This window comes from Pelodiscus sinensis, chromosome 5 (assembly GCF_052426305.1).
Source record: "Pelodiscus sinensis isolate ZL-2025 chromosome 5, ASM5242630v1, whole genome shotgun sequence".
Classification (NCBI taxonomy): Eukaryota; Metazoa; Chordata; order Testudines; family Trionychidae; genus Pelodiscus; species Pelodiscus sinensis.
This window is the reverse complement of record NC_143056.1, coordinates 64,406,317-64,423,370: the sequence shown is the minus strand read 5'-3', so window position 1 is coordinate 64,423,370 and position 17,054 is coordinate 64,406,317. Positions and strand designations below refer to the sequence as shown.

Genomic DNA, 17,054 nt, shown 5'->3' with positions numbered 1-17,054 from the left:
TCCCCTTTTGTATGAATTTCTGATGTTTTTGGTCTGAGGTGACAACGGTTATGAAGAAGAAAGGAAAGTGTTGTAAGTTTGCTGACTTAGGAAACCTTATGTCTTAAGAGAAAATTTAATTATTTGTTGTTGAAAGAGTATGTGTGTCAACCTCTGACCCGCAGAGCTGAAAAAAAATTCCTGGCTCCAAAATAAAAAAATACCTGGAAACACTGGTTGTTGTTCATCTTTACATTGGTCTTTTTTAATCCCTGATGTGAGAGGTGGATTAAGGAAGCAAACTGTTCAGTTTGTATAAATCCTTTGGGTATCTCCACATCACCTTCTAACTGATTTTTGTCAAGTTGAAAAGAGCACGAATGACAAAACCCCTGAGAGAGATATTTAGGGAACTTAAATTTTTTAGATTTCTGTAATACTCTGTGGACTTTTAGACCAAGATAAAGTAGTTTTTACCTAAAATTATGCAGGACATTCCTACAGCCCAAATAAAGAGAATATTCAATAAAGAGCTTTGTGCCTGAATGTGTCCAGCTGCTAGATTGAGGCCTCTTATAAACTTTTAACATTTTCCAAAGAAATCTGCTCGGTGTTCTAATTAAAGTCTGTTGGGACTCATGGTGGCCCAGGCTAAAGAAGAAGGATCATTTTTAAGAAATGTTTTCACAACCTTAACTGTGTTATTTTTAATCTAAATTTCTGAAAGGTAATATTGAAAATAAAGCAGCAAACACATAATAAGAACACATTTCATTGACTCCATTCCATCTTGATCATAGGTGCTCTTAAAAAATTAGAATCCTCTTACACTAAAGAATTAGTTTGGATAAAGGTCCCCTGACCTAGAGGTTCTCCTTATGAAAGTTCTGCCTTTTGTTTTATAAATATACGAGAAAATTAGGAGAAATTCCAATTTGGCCTTCCTCAAAACTGGAAAAAGCTGCAAAATAAAGACAGTAATAATCCCCTGTGTCCCCACATGGTCTGAACATTCTCATGAGGTATAGCTGCTGCAAGGTTCAGGTGGCCTTACAGGATTAGAAAAGAACCACTTTTACAATTATTCATTGCTACCCAGAAAAATGACCACCTCGAAGGGACTAAGGAACATCTTTGCTTTCTTTAAAAGTAAAGGCTGAAATTATGAAAGGAGCACAGATGTTTGGGAACCCCTCCTAGCTCTAAAAAGCACTGCAAGTAGTAGGCTCTGCTGCAGTAGCTTTACAGCTATGTCACACATAGGTCAATTATTAACTTAACAGTGACCTTTCACTATAGAATTACAGTCATTTTGATTGTTCACTGGCAAACCAGTGATCTGCACTATTAGCTTACTCTCTTCTCTGCAGCACTGACTGGCAAAGAACTGGGAACATGTCCAGTTAAGAGGAAGGCTAGGCTCTGGCATATATTCCAAGGAATGTGGGAGGAGAGAAATCAGGCTTACCTCATCCTGCAAGGTGCCAGCTATGTCAACGATACGCTGGCACAGGCAGATTGACAGTATGTGTAGACCACTCTGCTGCATTACTTAGGGAAATCTGTGGAAGGTGTGGTAAAATGCAGCACTTGTGTAGGCTGCACTAACACATGTACACTTAGTGGGAACTGTTAGGAACACGGGGGTCCACTTGGTACAGGTCATCTAGCAGCATGGGCTAAACTGTTCTGTACATTGCTGAGAAAAGGTTTCAGAGGGTGGTATGTTAGGTAAAACCACATGAATTCACGTACTTTATGGGAGCTGGAAGACACACACATTCATTGGCCTCAAGCTTCCCTAAAAAGAAGATCAGTAGGTTCTGATTACTAAAAATCTGATCTATTTGACGCTCCTGTCAGTTTGAGACGAATTGTAGGGAACAGCGATCTCCCAGCTTCTCTCTCAAACAGAGTCATGAGTCAGAATGCAGTAGTACTGCAGCAGTCCAGCAGAACAAAGATGAAATCCCCAGACCAATGAATGACCATGTATGAGAGAGACCTTCTGTAAACCCAACTTCAACATCAGTTCCACCAAACTTTGGATGTAAATCCAGCTTTCCTCCCGCCCCACACCCGCAAAAACCACACCATTTGACATTTTACTGAGAGTACAGCCCAAACCCACCCAAAAAATGAAATGTACTCCTCCTACCTTTCAGATACCTCTTGTTTTAAGATGGGCATATCACTAAAAGGCAGGTCTGCCTCCAGAAAGCCCAGGAAATCACGTTCTGCATTGAAGGATTCTTTCTCCAAATCAATGTCCATTGCATTCTGACCACTAAATGAAGAATCTAAAAGATCTCGCTGCTGTAAATCTAATCCATCAGTTTCAATAGGGCGGCCAAGATTGCTGGGAGAGCTGGAAATGCTACCTCCTTCATGCTCTGAGCTACTATTTTGCTTCATATCGCGCTGAGGTCTACTGTTTAGTCCATCATCTCTGAATCCTTTAGCAAAAGGGTTGTAATCTATTTTTAGCTGGGTAATCTGGATATTCTGATAGGCTGTCACTGCAAAAAACTCTGTCTGTGGGAAGGTAAAGGTGTGGACATCAGGACCATTCAGCTGGATAACTTCTGTAGCTTTGTCTGCAGGTACCAGGTGAAGCCGTGGGAGGTAGCGGTGCATAGAGTGCAATATGATATGACCCTCCTGATCAAGAGTATTATTGGTAAGCTTGAGTTTGTAGAAAGATACCGGCTGGTGCATCCAGTACTGACCAGTGGAGGGTGATTCTGGATGAATAAACACCCGTCCCAGAACATGGGGTTCTGCCTTCCCACTGGGCTCCCACCAGCGACCATTCCATTTATAACGGTGATTATCTACAGGAGAGATGTCCATGACTAGGATATATTTCAGATTGGAATCTAGGCCTGTAATCCAGTATCGACAGTATGGAAACATACGCCTCCCCTGTTTGGTCAGAATCATCTCTGTGCTGCGATGGTAGAACTCATTCCACATACTGTTGTTGTCCAAGGTGACAGTGATGCTCCCTGATGTACAATCAGCTGGAAGGCAAGTCTTTATTTTAGATTTTAGTGGCGTTGACACACTACTTGCGAGGGCACAGGCATCCCGGTTTGCTACTAGAATTCCTTGATCAGATTTACCATTTCCCTGCTGCTGTTTCAGGATGACAAAAAAAGCAGGTGCTGCTCCAGACACTGCCCCACTATCCCGGTTACCCAGCACAATTTGTTGTTTCTCCATGATGATGATGGACAGTGCTGTAAATTCTCTTAAATTAACTGCAAATTTGAAATGGTTCTGACAGCCTGTCCTCTGTATTCACCATCCTGGAAACAAACAAGACGACCCAATTAGCAGTAATTAAATGCAATATACCAAAAATACTCCTCCTTTACTTGAAGAAAACTGGGTTAAATACATTTTTATAATACATTTACACACACAAACTTCATTAAAAGAACCTGAAGGTTGCAAAGTCAAGCACCTCAAGTTAGGAAATGCCAAAATTAATGTTGCCTGGAAAACTAATTTGCTCCTCATTTACGTATACACAATCACGTAACATTTTCCACGGTACCCAGAGCCTCATGCAATGCACTGGATGGACTGTACTCCTGGGTTGAATTAGTTATGCAGTGAAGGAGCCTGTTGTCTGTAGGACCCTGGCCTCAATTTGTTGCAGAAGTTGGAATATTTGTAGCAAATGAGGCAGGGAACTTCAGGGGAAAAAAAAAGGATTGGTCTCTTCGAAAAGGTAGTACAATGCTGCCCTATAGAAGAGGATTCTATCCCTGCCTCTACCAGGGAGTTTCTATGAAATGCTGGACAAGGAATTTAAACCAGACTTTTCAAGGACGGTCACTAACTATGCTTCTCCTTTTCTAGATGCCCAATGTGAGCTCTCTCCCCCCCATATGATTTGCAGAAGTACTGAGCACTCTCAACTACAACTGAAGTCCACGAGAATAGTATTTTGACTATACAGAATAGTTAATAGTGATAAGTATACTAAAATATCAGGCTCTAATCATCTCAATTTGATCACTCAAAAATTAGTAGACACTTTTGACTTTACTCTCTGTGTCTCAGTTTTCCATCCGCAAAGTGGGGACAATGCCACTTCCTGACCTCACAAGAGCTTTCTGAAAATAAAGACATTGTTTTTGAAACACTCATACACTACAGCAATAATAATATAGAAGAAAAGCGAAAATTAAAAAATGATCTTCAGAACAGGGCTAGAATAACGTATAGTCAACAGAGAACTGTTAGCTGTCATTAACTCTGACATCTACAGACTGTAGAATTAGCATGCAGTAAATACGGCATGAAGACATACTGTAATTCCACTATCTTTGAAGACGGGTGAACCTGTACAAAGGGGAGCAAGGTGTCCCTGTATGCAATATTATGAAAAAAATGTCATTAGTTGTAATGGCTGTGCCTGTGTTTTCAAAAGGGATTAATGAATTTACAACAATACAATTGCCAACAAAACTAAAAAAACTAAGTGTATTCCTCCAACTTGTGTTATTCATATTCAGAAAATATTCAAAACTATTCTCAGCTTTTGATTTAGCAAGCAAGATCCCCCTCCCCCATATATATTTAAATATATACACAAACTAAACTGTACTACTGATTTATAGTTTCTATTTATCCTGTGCAAACTACTAAAATGAAAACAGGAGATTTTATTTACGGTGTACTTCCCAAATTGAAAAGATCCCCAGACTTTTCATGGATAACCAGCATGTGCATGCTGATCATGTGAAGCAGAGCCAGGAAGAAAGGAGTCAACCCCAAATGTGTTAATATTCTCCTTTCCTAAAATAAATTGTGTTTTGTTTTAGTTTCTTGCATTTACCATTCAATAGTCACAAAGTTAAAGTTAAGTTTGAGGATGCATTTTCATTCTGAGTAGGTCTTCAAATACTTAAGTTTCAAGGTCTTTTGGTTTAGGTTCGTTTTTTAAGGCAATTGGGGTGAACAAATGTAGGGGTGTTCCATGCATTAAAAATATTGCGGAATTTTTTTGGCTTAAATAATACAAAAACAAATTGCTTTTCAAGTTTTGCCCAGTTGTGTTGTGAAAATGTTGCCCTGATTCTACAATAAAACCTGTGATGGCTGACCGCTGTGAAACATAAAAAAGGACAGGAGCTGTTATATGAAAAAGAGTAGAGAAGAGTTAAGGCCACATATTTGAAAAAAATCAATACATAATTTACTAATCTATACAAACTACACGTGCTGAAGTCTATACTTCCCTATATATGCACACTGTAAATGTGTTCAATCCATGCCACTGTTGAAGGACTCTACTCACATCCGCAAAGCAGAGTCATAACACTGTGCAGTTATCTGCATGCTCAAGCACAAATTTCTCCCAAAGTCCACAAAAGCAAATGACTGTGGGTGACTGGCAACACGCTCGACGTCACAAGCCCATAATGGCAGGAACTGTTAATATTCATCTCCATCCAATCGCCAACGAGAGCCAGCGAGATGGGCCCAATGACAGCAGGAGATGTGCGCTGAGCGCTGCTGTTGAAGTCAGCAGGAACATTTGAGCCTGGCTGCCGCGGGGTGGCTGTGTCCGGCGGTACCGCGCTGCAACTAAGCGCTGCAAATCCGCGGCTGGCAGAGACGGCGCAGCTCAGAGCTCAAGGCCGCTGCTGGCAGGGTCGGTGAAGCACAGAGCTCGGCAGGAGCGCAAGGCCACGAGCCGGTTAAGCAGACGCCTTCTGGGCGGATACTGGAGGCCTCGGGTCTGCGAGGCTGGGCTCCCCGGTGGTAGCTCATCAGCTTCTACCAGGAGTCGCAGCGGCCCTTGCCGCGTTTTCGGGACTTTGCAAACTCCGCCTCGCTGATCCCAGAGCACGAGCCGGGCGAAGCGGATACGCCGCACCGACCCCTACAGCCGCTGACGAGTAACCCCGTGATCGGATGAGCGGAGACCGCAGGCTGGGAGGCGCTACGCGGCCGTAGCCGCGGGCAACTGGGCCAGAGCCGGAGCCGGCGCACAAGGCCCGGCCCGCCCCGTATCACTCGAAGGCGCTTCACGCCTTCCAGCCCCCGCCACCCACCCCGCCTGCCCCGCCTGGATGCGGGGGGAGGAGCCGTGCCACGTGCCCGCTACAGCAGGACCCGAGCGGCGCCTCGCGCTGCCTCCAGGCTCCCGAGCAGCTGCCCGCGCACGGGCCCCGTCGCCTCACAGCTGCGCCCAGTGTTAATTTTCGCAGATGGCGCGGCCAGCAGGAGGCGCATGAGAGGCACGCGGACCCTGCGCGCGCTGCGACCTAGGAGTCAGTCCCGGTCCTGGCACCACCTTCCGTCCCGGTTCCCCGCAGTTACCGTGCGCCGGCGGGGAGAGAGGCTCCCCCCTCCCTTCTCTTCACAAGGACCGTGTGTCCACCAGTTGGGGGGAACGTGCGTGCGCACCCGCATGACGTCACGACGCTACACTGCGCGCAGGCGCACTGATGCCTCCCACTCCCCCTCCCTCCCGCCTGGCCTTCCATCTGTCACGTGCTAGAGACGGGGTAGCCCCCCAGACACTCGGCCCGGGCCCAGCCCGCCAACGGGCGAGGGGAGCGGAAGATTCTCGAAGAGCAGCCGCTCTGGGGTCCCCGCGCGCTCTGCGCCGCCCCGGGGAAACGCTGCCATCGAAGCCCCGGCCGGCTCCGGTCGTCACCGCAGCGGCCCTGGCCGCCGCCCGCTGGAATCATCGCGTTAACTCGAGGGCCCCGGAGCTCGCTGCTCGCCCGGCCACAGGTTGGCCTCCGAGCCCGAGCGGCCCTCCCACAACGAGCAGCCGCGCCCAAGGTCTGCAGACCGGGCTCTGCCAGTTTCCACAAGCGCCGGCCCCTCCCCTTACACCGCAACTAAATCTGCTCCGGGGCAGCCAGATGCCACCAAATGCCCCCCCGCTCCACTTGTGCCATGAGCATTTACTCCGCACAGAGCTACTCGAGTCCGGCAAACACGCAAGAGAACGATCGAGCAACGCTCCTCTACAAGTCAATGCACATGTGTAAAGAGTGTTTTGTACAGCCCTCCAACTCCAGCATCCTAGGAGTATTTGTCCTACAACGTGTACTTAAACGGGCTGGGCGGCCGGCATGGCCCCTGTTGCTACCAAGACCATTATTTTCTGAACTAGTAAAACTTTAAACTCAAAATCATTAGTGATTACCTACTAATCTGATGGCAAGATATTGCTTCTCACAATGTCTACTTTTGTATTTTATATGTATTTGGAGATTACACATTGTAGCTGTAGGCACTAAAAATCCAGTCACGATTTCCTTATATTATTCATCTACAAAATTCTCCAAGACCCCCCTTCTTGGGCGAGGTCACTGAGCATCTAGAAGAAACTAGTATCGACTTTTATGATCACCAAAAAGCCAAGTACTTTCAAGTATAAGGTCAACAAAGGACAACTAATAGATGAAAATCCATTTAATGTCTGGAAAAAAATCTTAGCATTAAAAGCCATGGTTTAATGACTTATTTTATTTCATCTGCAAAACGTAACAGCCTTAAAAAAGGAAATGTCAATGTGGCTTTTAATCTTAAAAACACTATGCTCACATCTTGGGAGAAACAGGGTTATTTATTATGTGATGCCAAAAGGAGAGAGAGTCAAAGGAACCTAACAATTCAATGTCAAGCTACCAAAGCACCGGCCACCTAGAAATTTGAGTTGGATAGATGACCAATCATAACAAGTAATGTTATCAAAGCATCTATTTCAGCTTTGTTACCATAATTTTCTTTTGCCACTCAAATCCAATTTTCAATACTGAGAGTTGGCAAGCCTAATCTAATATTAAGTAAGGCCAGCCCTCCCGTGACTGTTCCTAGGCAACAGAAGCTTATTCATATGCATTTGGGATAATCTCTAATAGTTTGGATTCCAAGAGCATCACAGAATAAAGAAACTGCACAAACCAATCCATTTTTGGGGCCCTATAGACACACATGCGCCAGATTAAAAATATGGATAGCCTATCCTTCTCTCCAGCACAGACAAAATAATTCCCTTTTGCTCTTTTAGAGAAAAAACCCAGGAACAGTGAAATCTTGAAAGTAAAATCCTAGGAGACAGTAGACTGAAGATTAAATCCATCACCACTGTTCAAAAGAGCTGTTTAAGTACATAACGTTATAACAAAATCAATGTGAAATACTGGTTCTACTACTAAAACATTCCCCTTGTTCTACAATATTAAATTACTAATATATCTACACCAGAAAAAAATATGGGTTTATTGGTTTCCAACATTAAAGCCCTTGTGATTTGCATTATTGTTGTAAAGTTAGTTATTTAGCATGGGTCTGGTTCCACAGTCTTTCGAAAGACTTCGAATAATATTCTTAGAAATTTCTAGCACTTCTTTGCATGGAAGACCATTGTCATCTAGTAAGCAATGAAATGCATCAGTGGTTGTTTTCCAACTACCAAGTGGAAGTAAGATGGAAAACTGGAAAGGCAAGCAAGTATTCCAGTAACCTTAATGTACAAAACATTTATTTAAAGCATATATAATTATAAAACCTATCACTGGGTTAAGAGTCCTGTATGTTTCCTTTGGTTTGGATTTTCTTGCATTATCTCATTTTTTTTTTACTAATTTTCCTCAGTTTTCTTCCTTGTGTTTTTTCTCCCATTTTATTTTAAGCTATATAATTGCTTATAGTGTACCCTCCTGGGCATCAAAAAGATGCACCTAATTCAGTATAAAGACTCTATTTAGTTGTAAATAGACATGTTTGAATGGATATATAAACCAACCAATGAGATGGCATCTTTCTTTAGTAGATAACTGAATTATAGGTTGACCCTCTCTAGTTCAGCACTCTCTGGTCCAGCAACATTCGTGGTCTGGCATGATTTTAATTAGCTGGATGTCCAGTTATCATGGGTGTGGCCAAGTTTCCCACAATCCCATGAAGTTTTTTTTAAGCCACCAGTCCTGGCTGTCAGTGTTCTATGCTGTTATTTAGCTCTAATTTACCCCTAAATGTTTTCTAAGAGCCCAGTAAGTAACTGTAGTGTTGGTAACACTGCCAGACAATACTGACTTCCCATGGTATGGCAAATTCTCTGCTTTAGCACCAGTCAGGTCCTGAGATTGCCAGACTAGAGAGGTTCAACATGTACAAATGGAAAAACTGACCAAAATCCATAATTTAAATTACTTGGATTTAAATTGATCTATCCCCCTGTGACGGGGTGGAGCAACCCCGTCACTTGTTAACGCCGCCCGGGGCAGCCATTGGGGAGGCAACGCGTGCGGCAGGCCACCCGGTTCCAGGACGTCCGAGCGAGGGGGGAGGGGCACGTCATCACGCGGCACCGGGGCGCGCCATCGGTGACGTCACGAGCACGACGCCGGAGGGGGAGGGCGGAACCTGGAAGAGAGGGGAGAGGATAAAAGGCGCGGAGGTGGCCGGAGCAGGGGGGTCAGACCGGGAGGGACCCGGAGGCAAGGGGGGAGAGGAGGGAGACGCCCAGGCAAGGGGGAGCCATAGAGGACGAGGCCCCGGCTGGGGCTAGAGAATGATTACCGCGGTCGTGAGCTGGTGGAGTGGAGTTAGACCCAGGACGGGTTGTGGAACCCGGGATCAGGTGTGTTTGGGGTACCAGCCCCCTGCTACCACTGAGAGGAGCACTCTCAGTGTTAGGGCCCTGGGTCGGGGTCCGGAGAGAGGGCGGGCCCGGACCCCCCACTCCGCCCAGAAGGGTCAGGACTGGGCGGGGCGTAGAACGCATCGCAATATCGGCAGGTCGGGGCGGCGCCCAACGCCCCCACCCTGTGACACCCCCTCATATCTCATATTTGTTTCTTAGCCATCTCACCTCTGCTCCTTTCCTCCTCAAATTTTCTCACTTTTCCTCCTCTTGGAATGTGTCTACTTCTCTAAAGTAGTTATGCCACATAGCTCTTATTCTGTATGCTGCAGCTTAAGTCTAATGCCTTATTTACACTAGTAAATTTTGTAGTTTTAAGATTTCATTGGTATAACTCTACTGATAGTTCCTATATTGGGAGCATTAGGCTGGAGGCAATAAAGCTTCCATCAGAGCTACATCCAGTAGTGAATTTTGGCTACAGGTTTTGCTAACCTAGATGAAGTATCAGGGTCATGCTGTTCTCATCAGACAGAGTTTGCTTCCAGCACTCTGCCTACTTTAAAAATAAATGTTTTGTAGCACTATTGTACTTCTAGAGAAAGAGACAGAGCAGTTCCCTTGGTACTGTGTTAGGGCTTGTCTATGTGGGAAAACTAACTAGAATCGATATTCTGGAGTCTCTACAGAAGAACAACTCCCCGTTTGGGATGTAAGCGAGTCATTGACTACCCAATAAGCCTAATCTTATCTGGTAGTTGACACGGCTACTCACTTCCCCCTCCTTGCTGCCTCTGTATCAGAGGCAGCAAGGGGCGGAACAGGAGCCAGTGCTGGGGGGAGCCAGCTTAAAAGCCAGATTCCCCCCAGCACTGTCTCTGAGGTGCCGCCTCACGACCCAGCACGAGCTAGGACGGAGCAAACCCAGCTCAGTCTCAGCCTGCGCCAGTCCGGGACTGCTGCAGCTCTGCATTTTAACTGTAGTAAGAGCCGGGCAGCTCTTACCACATTTAAAATGCAGAGCCACATCGGTTTTGGCTCTGTCCCAGCTCATACCGGTTGGGGAACTACCCCCACTGCAGGTCTGCAGTTTAAATGTAGTAAAAGCTGGGTGTGCAGGCAGCCCGGCTGCTACTATATTTAAACTACAGAGCCACAGCAAGGGTAGCTCCTGGACCAGCACAAATTGGAACAGAGTGACTTCCCTTATCAACTAAATGTGTAGTCTATACAACATATATTGACTACACAATTAGTCAATTACCTGCCTCTTACCACCCTTACTCCTCATGTGGATTTTTTTTTTAAATAAAAGTGACTTTACTCCAGAACTGTTAATCCAGTTACAAAGCAGAGTAATTAACCAATCATGACTTTATTACAGAATAATCATGACTTTATGACAGTGTCCATGTGGAAGAGGTACATCCAATGCCACAGAAGAATAATTATGCTGGTTTATTTCCCCTACAAAGACAAGGTCTTGCTGTAGAAGATGACCCAACCATTGTAACTGATTGCAGGACACTTTACTATTTTGGAAATGTACAAATTAAAACTTTATGAATACACAGAGTTATTGAAAATGCTACAGCAAAATTAGACTACCTTTCAATCGGGATGGACTGATTTAAATCATGGATTTGGATGTACAGTATTTAAATCAAGGATCACATTGATTGGAATGAACTTTCCCATTTGTACTTCAGTTATCTGCTAAAGATACCTACCTTCTTATTCGTTAATATAACCATTCAAGCTCACTGATTAAATAGAGTTTTTACACTAGATTTAGTACATCTTTTTGGTAACTAGGAGGGTACACTACCTACATACATTTAAGCAATTATAGATTAATATTTTCAGATTCTTAATTGTGCATTAATATGTTTTAAATGATGAATGATATATTGTTTATTTGGTAGATAATCAACCTGGTGCTCATGATTTGTGATGAGTTTCATTAGGATAGTAATTGGAATTGAATTAAACACAAAACATTTTTATTAAGCAAAACAAGCCCTTAATGTAGTACATGACCTATTGTACCATACTTATAAAGCATGGCCTTAAATGTTAAGTATCCTCCACCTTCCTCCTCCCCCCCATTCTTTCTTTATACAGGCAGTCCCCGACTTACGCGGATCCAACTTATGTCGGATCCGCAGTTACGAATGGGGCTGCCCCAGAGTACACAGACTGCGGGACCTCGCGGTCCTGCCGCCCGTGTACTCTGGGGCTTTGCTCTGCGTCTCCCTGGTCTGCAGACCAGGAAGACGCAGAGCAAAGCCGCGGAGGGGCTCGGGCAGCGGGGCAGCCCCGCTGCCCGAGGCCCCCCCGCCCACCCGCGCGGCTTTGCAAAGCCCGGGGAAGCCGGCGGCGGGGCATTCCAGGCGCGCCTGGGGTGCCTCGCTGCCCAAGCCCCCGCCCCCGCGGCTTTGCAAAGCCTTGGGGAAGCCGGCGGTGGGGCAGTCCAGGCGCGCCTGGAGTGCCTCGCTGCCCGAGCCCCCCCCGCGGCTTTGCAAAGCCGCGGGGAAGCCGCGGGAGGGGCTCGGGCAGCGAGGCACCCCAGGCGCGCCTGGACTGCCCCGCCGCCGGCTTCCCCATGCTTTGCAAAGCTGCGGGGGGGCTCGGGCAGCGAGGCACCCCAGGCGCGCCTGGACTGCCCCGCCGCCGGCTTCCCCGCGGCTTTGCAAAGCCGCAGGGGGGGCTCGGGCAGCGGCGCACCCCAGGCGCGCCTGGGCTGCTCCGCTGCCGGCGTCCTCAGAGGCGCTCCCCGTCTCCCTGGTCTGCTGGTCTCCAGCAGACCAGGGAGACGGGGAGCAAAGCCGCAGAGGACCCAGGCGGCAGGACCTCGCAGCATCTCGGTCCGCTGCCCGAGTCTTCCTGGTCTGCTGGGGTGGGGGGGGCGCAGCTAGCTCTGGTCCTGATTCAGCCGCTGCTGGTCAGTTTCAGCAGCGGCTGAATCAGGACACCTGGGGCAGAGCAGATGGGGTGCTGCTGGGTTGCTCCAGTAGTGCCGAGGAGCGGCGCTACTGGAGCAACCCAGCAGCACCCCAGCTGCTCTGCTCCAGGCGTCCCCAAGTCAGCTTCTGCTGAAACTGACCAGCGCTGACTACAGGAAGCCTGAGGCAGAGTTGCTTTGCCCCAGGCTTCCTGGAATCAGCTGCTGATCAGTTTCAGCAGCAGCTGACTTGGAGACGCTTGGGGTTCTTAAGTTGATTCTGTATGTAAGTCAGAACTGGCGGTCAGTTTCAGCAGCGGCTGAATCTGGACGCCAGTTCCGACTTACATACAGATTCAACTTAAGAACAAACCTACAGTCCCTATCTTGTACGTAACCCGGGGACTGCCTGTATACAAAAGCAGCCTTTTATATGCAAACAGAAGAGCATGGAATGAAGTCTTAGCTGACAATCCACTCTGAAGAACTGGCTGAAGAACCACCACCACAAGCTGGGACATGCTACAAGGGAATTTCTAGGGAGGGAGATACTCTGAGAGTACTATTGAAAGGGGCATGCCGGCACTGAAGCAGAAGGGAGACCTTCAACTAACAAAGGAGATTCAACTGACTGTTCTGTTTGCCACTGCTGTGGCATCACAATGACATATTTCAAACACTCGAAACTCAATCAGTTAAACCTTTACCTCTTCAAGTTTAGTAGATAACGTCAAAGAATTATTGCATCCTTGATAATCAAATGAAGCACTCCTATGTGAATTTGAAGTGCATTTGAGGTACATTACAGTATATTGATTTTCTAATGCAGACAAGAACTGTAAGTGTTGCATCTTATATAAGCAATACAAAAATGATCTAACCTAATTACTTTTTATTAGCTAATCTTTTGCCACTTTTGAGAACCTGTAACAAACAATATATTGCAAGTTAAGTTTGTCAGCTCTGGAACTCAGATATATTAACAACGTAATAGCCATACTGGGTCACACCAATGGTCCACCTAGCCCAGTATCTTGTCTTCCAACTGTGGCCAATGACAAGTGACTCAAAGGGAATGAACTGAACAAGCCATCATTGAGTGTCCCATCTGGTTATTTGCTGAAACTTTTGCCAGATACAAGCTAGGAACACTAGACAGTATGGGGTTACATCCCTGACCATCTTAACTAATATTCATTGATGGACCTATACTCTATGAACTCATGTAATTCTTTTTTGAACTCTGTTAAAGTTTCGAGCTTCACAATATCCCAGGAAAATGAGTTGCGCAGGTAAACTATGCATTGTCTCAAGATGTATTTATTTTTGTTTTCTTTAAAGGACTTGCCTACTAATTTCATTGGGTGGCTCATGGTGCTTGTATTATTAAAAGGAGTAAATAATGCATTCTATTTTCTAATGTTTGGAGTTATTACATTTGTAACAAAATGATATAAATCCATCCATTGATTACGTTAACAAAACCACAGGCATATCTTCATAACTTGGTGATTCACATCAGAAACTGGCATAAAAAAACAATTAGTGCACAGAAGTTAAAGCAGGAAATCACCAGAGTATCAAGTCAGAGGCAACAGTGCAGGGTGGCAACTGGCTCTACAGGAGCAGAGCGGGAGCCTGCATGTAACAGTGAAACAAGGCTTATCAGTTAACCGTTTACATGGTTATAGGTTCACATCCCTAGCACAACTGGGAAAAATGTAAGAAATTAGTTTTCACTCAAAATAATGATGATTATTTTTAAGTATACAGATAACTAGAATATTCTTTTGTTTTTTAAAAATATATGATTTTATATTATTTTCTTCCATCAGAAAGTCATTGGTAGATATCTGCAAAAATGAACTGTGGATATTCACATTGACATCTGCAGATATGGATACCCACAGACAGGGCTTGACAAATCAGGCAGGGCTTGACAAATCAGGCAATGTTCTTGCCCGTGGCGAGTAGATTTTAGCCTGGTGCGGCCGCGCAGCGTGGTCAGCGCATGCGCAGCGTGTGCTTCCACGCGGCTGGCGAGCAGGGCTCCTCGCTACTTGCCAAGCCCTGCCCACAGATATAAAGCAAATATCCACAAATATGTAGTGCTCTATATACAAAATTTGTATCTACATATATGTCTTCAAAAATGAGCTGCAGATATCCCCATCCACAGATGCGGATACCAGCAGATATAAAGCAATTATCCATGTATTTGCAGGGCTCTAGTCATTGGTATGTTCTTTATTCTGGAGATCACCGTAAGTCTGCTATATTTTTCACCACACCTCTCCATTCTGAATGTTATAGAACAGGAAAATAACACAGGGGATGGTAATGTTTGTGCTTCTTATCAACAGCAATGGTGGCAGAAGGAACATGTAGTGCTCATCAGTTTTGTTCTCTTTATTACTACAAGCATTGCCAAAAATGTAATATATGCAGGAGTTCTCTGCAGGGGGCACTCACCCAGAGAAGCATAAATGAAACTGAAAGAACAAGCCAGGAATGAAGGGGAAACAACAAAAACAAGTGGTAAGAGGATAGAGCAGTCTCTTTTGAACTCAGGACCAAGTATTCTCTCTTCGAGTTGTTACGGCTAGCAATCCCCTTGAGCCAACTAAAGAAACAGTATGGACAGGCCTTATGGCAAGAGTGGGTAATAATTTTTAATGGAGGGCCACTACAAGATTTTGTCAAGTGGTCAAGGGGCACTTTTCTACCGAGGGGATTGGGGTCTGGGACAGAGATTGGTTGCACAAGGGAAGTTGGGGTAGGAGACTGGGGTGCAGGAGGGGGTATGGAATCAGAGGGAGTTTGGGTGAAGGAGGGGATTGTGATCTGGGGCACAGACTTGGGGTGCAGAGTCCAGGAGGGAGAATGAGTGCAGGAAAGGATTCTGGCCTGAGAGAGGGCCTCTAGGAGGGGGTGCAGGGTCTGGGAAAGAGTTGTGATCTGGGTGAAGGGGGTGTAGAGGGTTTGGGTAATGACTTGGGGCAGTGGAATGTGGTGCAGTGTTAGGGAGGAGGTATGGGTGCAGGAGAGGATTCTGGGGGAAGGATGTAACAAGAGGGTGCAGGGTCTTAGAGGGAGTTGTGACCTACGGGAAAGGGGTACAGAGAGTTTGGTTGGTGGCCTGGGGCAAGTAGTTGGGAGGAGAGAGGGGATGGGGTGCCAGAGGCAGACTCTGGTTAGGAGTCCCTTACCTAGGCAGATCTCAGCCATCAGCCCTGCTGGAACCTGAAGGCTACAGTCACAAGCTGTTCCATGTGGTTCTACTCCAGGCAGGGTGGGGAAAGGATTCATTGGCTATCCCTGCCACCAGCAAAATCTCAGCTGCTATTGGTCAGAAACTGGCCAATGGGACCTGAGAGATTTTGCAGGGAGGCAGGTCAGAGTACAAAACCTCCCTCCTTACTCCCAGAATAGAGCAGCCACAATTAAAGCGGCTGTTGCTGTGCTTACAGGTTCCAAGGAAGCAGCCGCAGGTCGGATGTGGCCCGTTTGCAGCCTCTTGCCCACCCCTGCCTTATGGCCACCACTTTTTACCTGGAGGGAGAGTCCCATGATCTTTTAAACGGTGAGAAAAATGGGAAGGATGGGCATTTGACTATTTCCATCTCTTATCACAGACATAACCTTAGTCAAATTACTTTATTTCTATGCCTGTTTTCTCATCTTAAAATTGAGATACACCTCAAAATGCTTTGCACAGTGGGTGGAAAGTATTAAAGAAGGGAAAGGTACTAATACTATAAAAGCATGTCGAAGTGGGACAGTGTTCCACCAATAAAAAAAGACAGCAAAATTTTATAAGTAACAAGTTCTGCTAGCTCTGTTATATTCATAACTCAAATTAGGTGACTAATGCCTACTTCCCTAATCCTCCCATTTCCCACATTTAGGCTGTGTCTACACTGGCACGATCTTGTGCAAAAGCAGCTGCTCTTGCGCAAAAAGCTTGCTGCCTGTCTACACTGGCCGCATGTTCTTGCGCAAGTAAACTGACGTTCTAATGTATGAAATCAGGGCTTCTTGCGCCAGAACTCTGACGCTCCCGCTCAGGAATAAACCCTTTTGCGCAACGGTTCTTGCGCAAGAGGCCAGTGTAGACAGGCAACATGAATTTCATGTGCAAGAAAGCCCTATGGTTAAAATGGCCATCAGAGCTTTCTTGCGCAAGAGAGCATCTACACTGGCATGGATGCTCTTGCACAAAAGCACATCTCTTGCGCAAAAGCACATGCCAGTGTAGATGCTCTCTTCTGGAAGAGTTTTTGCACAAGAACTCTTCTGCCAAAGAGTTCTTGCGTAAGAAGCTGCCAGTGTAGACGTAGCCTTACTTTTTTAGAGTTAGTGGTTCTTGTGATGAAGAAAATAAATCCCACATCTCTGGCGCCATCCCACAGCCCACACCTCTAGGCAAAGCCTTTACCCTCACACTCTCCCTCACCTCAAACCCCTCATCCCCATAGCCCCACCCTAGAGCCTGCACTCTAG

General features: G+C 45.9%; 1 protein-coding gene across 12 annotated transcripts in view; it reads right to left on the bottom strand.

Annotated features, from left to right (window-relative positions):
* The window catches only part of MGA (MAX dimerization protein MGA), a 90,258-nt gene extending 81,064 nt beyond the window's left edge, over positions 1–9,194 (bottom strand). For 9 of the 12 annotated variants that reach the window (XR_016349661.1, XM_089778488.1, XM_089778493.1 and 6 more), the window contains exons 1-2: positions 5,294–9,194; positions 2,138–3,290 (exon numbers count right to left, since the gene is read on the bottom strand). Coding sequence is in view for 11 of the 12 variants with exons in the window: in XM_089778488.1 (XP_089634614.1) it covers positions 2,138–3,204 (1,067 nt within the window). In the remaining variant the exon portion in view is untranslated. The remainder of the gene's footprint in view (positions 1–2,137; positions 3,291–5,293) is intronic. The other 3 variants (XM_089778489.1, XM_089778494.1, XM_089778497.1) reach the window with 3 other exon arrangements.
* Between the last annotated feature and the right edge of the window lie 7,860 nt (positions 9,195–17,054).